Source organism: Formica exsecta, unplaced genomic scaffold, assembly GCF_003651465.1.
Source record: "Formica exsecta isolate Colony F162 unplaced genomic scaffold, ASM365146v1 scaffold303, whole genome shotgun sequence".
In the NCBI taxonomy this organism is placed as follows: domain Eukaryota; kingdom Metazoa; phylum Arthropoda; class Insecta; order Hymenoptera; family Formicidae; genus Formica; species Formica exsecta.
The window spans coordinates 663,925-666,299 of NW_021850289.1; the positions used below are offsets into that span (position 1 = coordinate 663,925).

The window sequence follows — 2,375 nt, forward strand, 5'->3', positions numbered from 1 at the left end:
GTGTATGGAGAATCTGTCGATTTTAAAGGACATAAACAGCGAGACAAAAAGTTTAGCGTACACGAAAATATTACGCCAGATCAAGTGCGTTAGATCGATGTGGTTAGCACGTAATGATTGATAAAGTAAGAAGAATCTTGAGAAGAGAAATCGAACAAGGAGCAAAGACTATCAACATAAGTATCATATCACACGATCGTCGCTACACCACGGACAGAGATTCAATCCAATAACACCTATATGCGAATATGCGTATGTACATTACTATCGTTGCGATCGGGGCAAGTAATGGTAAAAAATGTGGGAGATGATATTATCACCATTTGCACTCTCACGAACAAAACGCGTGAAACGTGCGAGAAATTATCGCTTTCACGTTTGATAACCGCTTCAAACAATTGCGAATCGCACCCTTTATCCTTCTTTCTCTTCTAGGTATAGTATACGATATTACAAATGAGTCCGTTCTTTCCAGTTGCACTTTCTTGCAATTTCTCTTCCTCTTTTTTTTCTCTGGGACACATACACACGACACACGAACACACGAACACACACACACAGATAGAGAGGGGGGAGCGAGCGAGAGAAGGAAGGGGGAAGAGAGAAAATGAGCAAGGGAGAAGGAAAGAGAGAGAGAGGATATTTACTCACCTTATCAGCGGCGAAAACATTATTGCCGATAATCGCTGTCAAATTATGCACCTCGGACAGAGCCATTCGTTAAAAAAAAATCTTTGGCAATCACCACCATCACGGATACTACTCCATTGCTACTCGCCATCACTTTTTTAGTCCCGTACAGTACAGTAACCAGTTGCGACAACTCCAATTAGTCCTAATTATAATTTCAACCAGTCCCGACAGTCACCATCAACGACTATCATTTGTGTGTGTATCTTGCGTGCACCCTCTTACATACTTACACTTACATTATACACCCACCACGACGCACGCCGACCAACACCGCACTGACCTACATGAATCTCGAACTCGAACCGCCACACGAACACACGAACACACACACACAGATAGAGAGGGGGGAGCGAGCGAGAGAAGGAAGGGGGAAGAGAGAAAATGAGCAAGGGAGAAGGAAAGAGAGAGAGAGGATATTTACTCACCTTATCAGCGGCGAAAACATTATTGCCGATAATCGCTGTCAAATTATGCACCTCGGACAGAGCCATTCGTTAAAAAAAAATCTTTGGCAATCACCACCATCACGGATACTACTCCATTGCTACTCGCCATCACTTTTTTAGTCCCGTACAGTACAGTAACCAGTTGCGACAACTCCAATTAGTCCTAATTATAATTTCAACCAGTCCCGACAGTCACCATCAACGACTATCATTTGTGTGTGTATCTTGCGTGCACCCTCTTACATACTTACACTTACATTATACACCCACCACGACGCACGCCGACCAACACCGCACTGACCTACATGAATCTCGAACTCGAACCGCAACACACATATAGATTCAACGCATAGTATGCTGAAGATAGTTTTTTTTTTTTTTGATAGATACCTAACTTAACCTTTTAACCTATCTATATGTGTATCTACCTTAGAACATATATAAATGGAAGGGGAATGCCTTTGTTTCCCGATATAAAAACATGTCGGAAGAAAGTAAGAAAGAAAATCATAGTTGCCTCTCTCTTGTGAGTTACTCTGTTCAAAAGTGCGCATGCACGGCCATGTGTGTGTACACAAAAGTATGTATACTACAGACACGATGCTTGTATGTGTAGGTACTCCCAAGAGAGAGGCAACTACGATTTCTTTCTCACTTCCTTCCGACACTTTTCAGCCTGCTATTCCCCTTCCATTTATATATGTTCTAAGGCCGGATTCACATCTTGGCAGAAAAGCAGAAGCCAATCAGAACTTGTGCTAGAAAAACAGAAACCAATCAGAACTCGAGCTAAAAAAGCAGAATGTACTGCTTATTTTCAGCGCGAGTTCTGACTGGCTTCTGCTTTTCTAGCACGAGTTCTGATTGACTTAAGACGTAAGCGAATTGACCAATCACGGTTGAACAGTAAGGCAGCCATATTGAAGCTACGCTTCGAAAATTCCGTATGGTTAAAATTCTTAAGTCTTAAGTCTTACTGCTTAAGTTTTTTTATGTGCCCGGGCCCTAAAATAACGCGCAACGAGTTTTTTTTTCCAGTCACACTAAATCCCATAAGACCACCGGTTTTTAATAATATCTCGTCGGTGACATAGGGCCAATTTCACGAAGTCCGGTTAGATGAACCGACGATTAAAATTAGCAGGGTTCCAACTGAAATGATATGAATGCTTGGTTTTCCTTCACCTCTATTTTCTGTTGGCCACCCTGCTAATTTTAACCGTCGACCGTCGGTTC

The 2,375-nt window shown here is 42.1% G+C and overlaps 1 protein-coding gene across 6 annotated transcripts in view; it reads right to left on the minus strand.

The window, feature by feature from the left end:
- Positions 1-1,549, minus strand: part of LOC115237679 — a 24,349-nt gene extending 22,800 nt beyond the window's left edge. For 2 of the 6 annotated variants that reach the window (XM_029810890.1, XM_029810895.1), the window contains exon 1: positions 652-990. In XM_029810890.1, coding sequence (XP_029666750.1) covers positions 652-717 — 66 coding nt within the window. In that variant the 5' untranslated portion in view covers positions 718-990. Of the gene's footprint in view, positions 1-61; positions 296-320; positions 546-651; positions 991-1,118 lie in introns of those variants that run through there. The other 4 variants (XM_029810891.1, XM_029810893.1, XM_029810892.1 and 1 more) reach the window with 4 other exon arrangements.
- Positions 1,550-2,375: the final 826 nt, after the last annotated feature.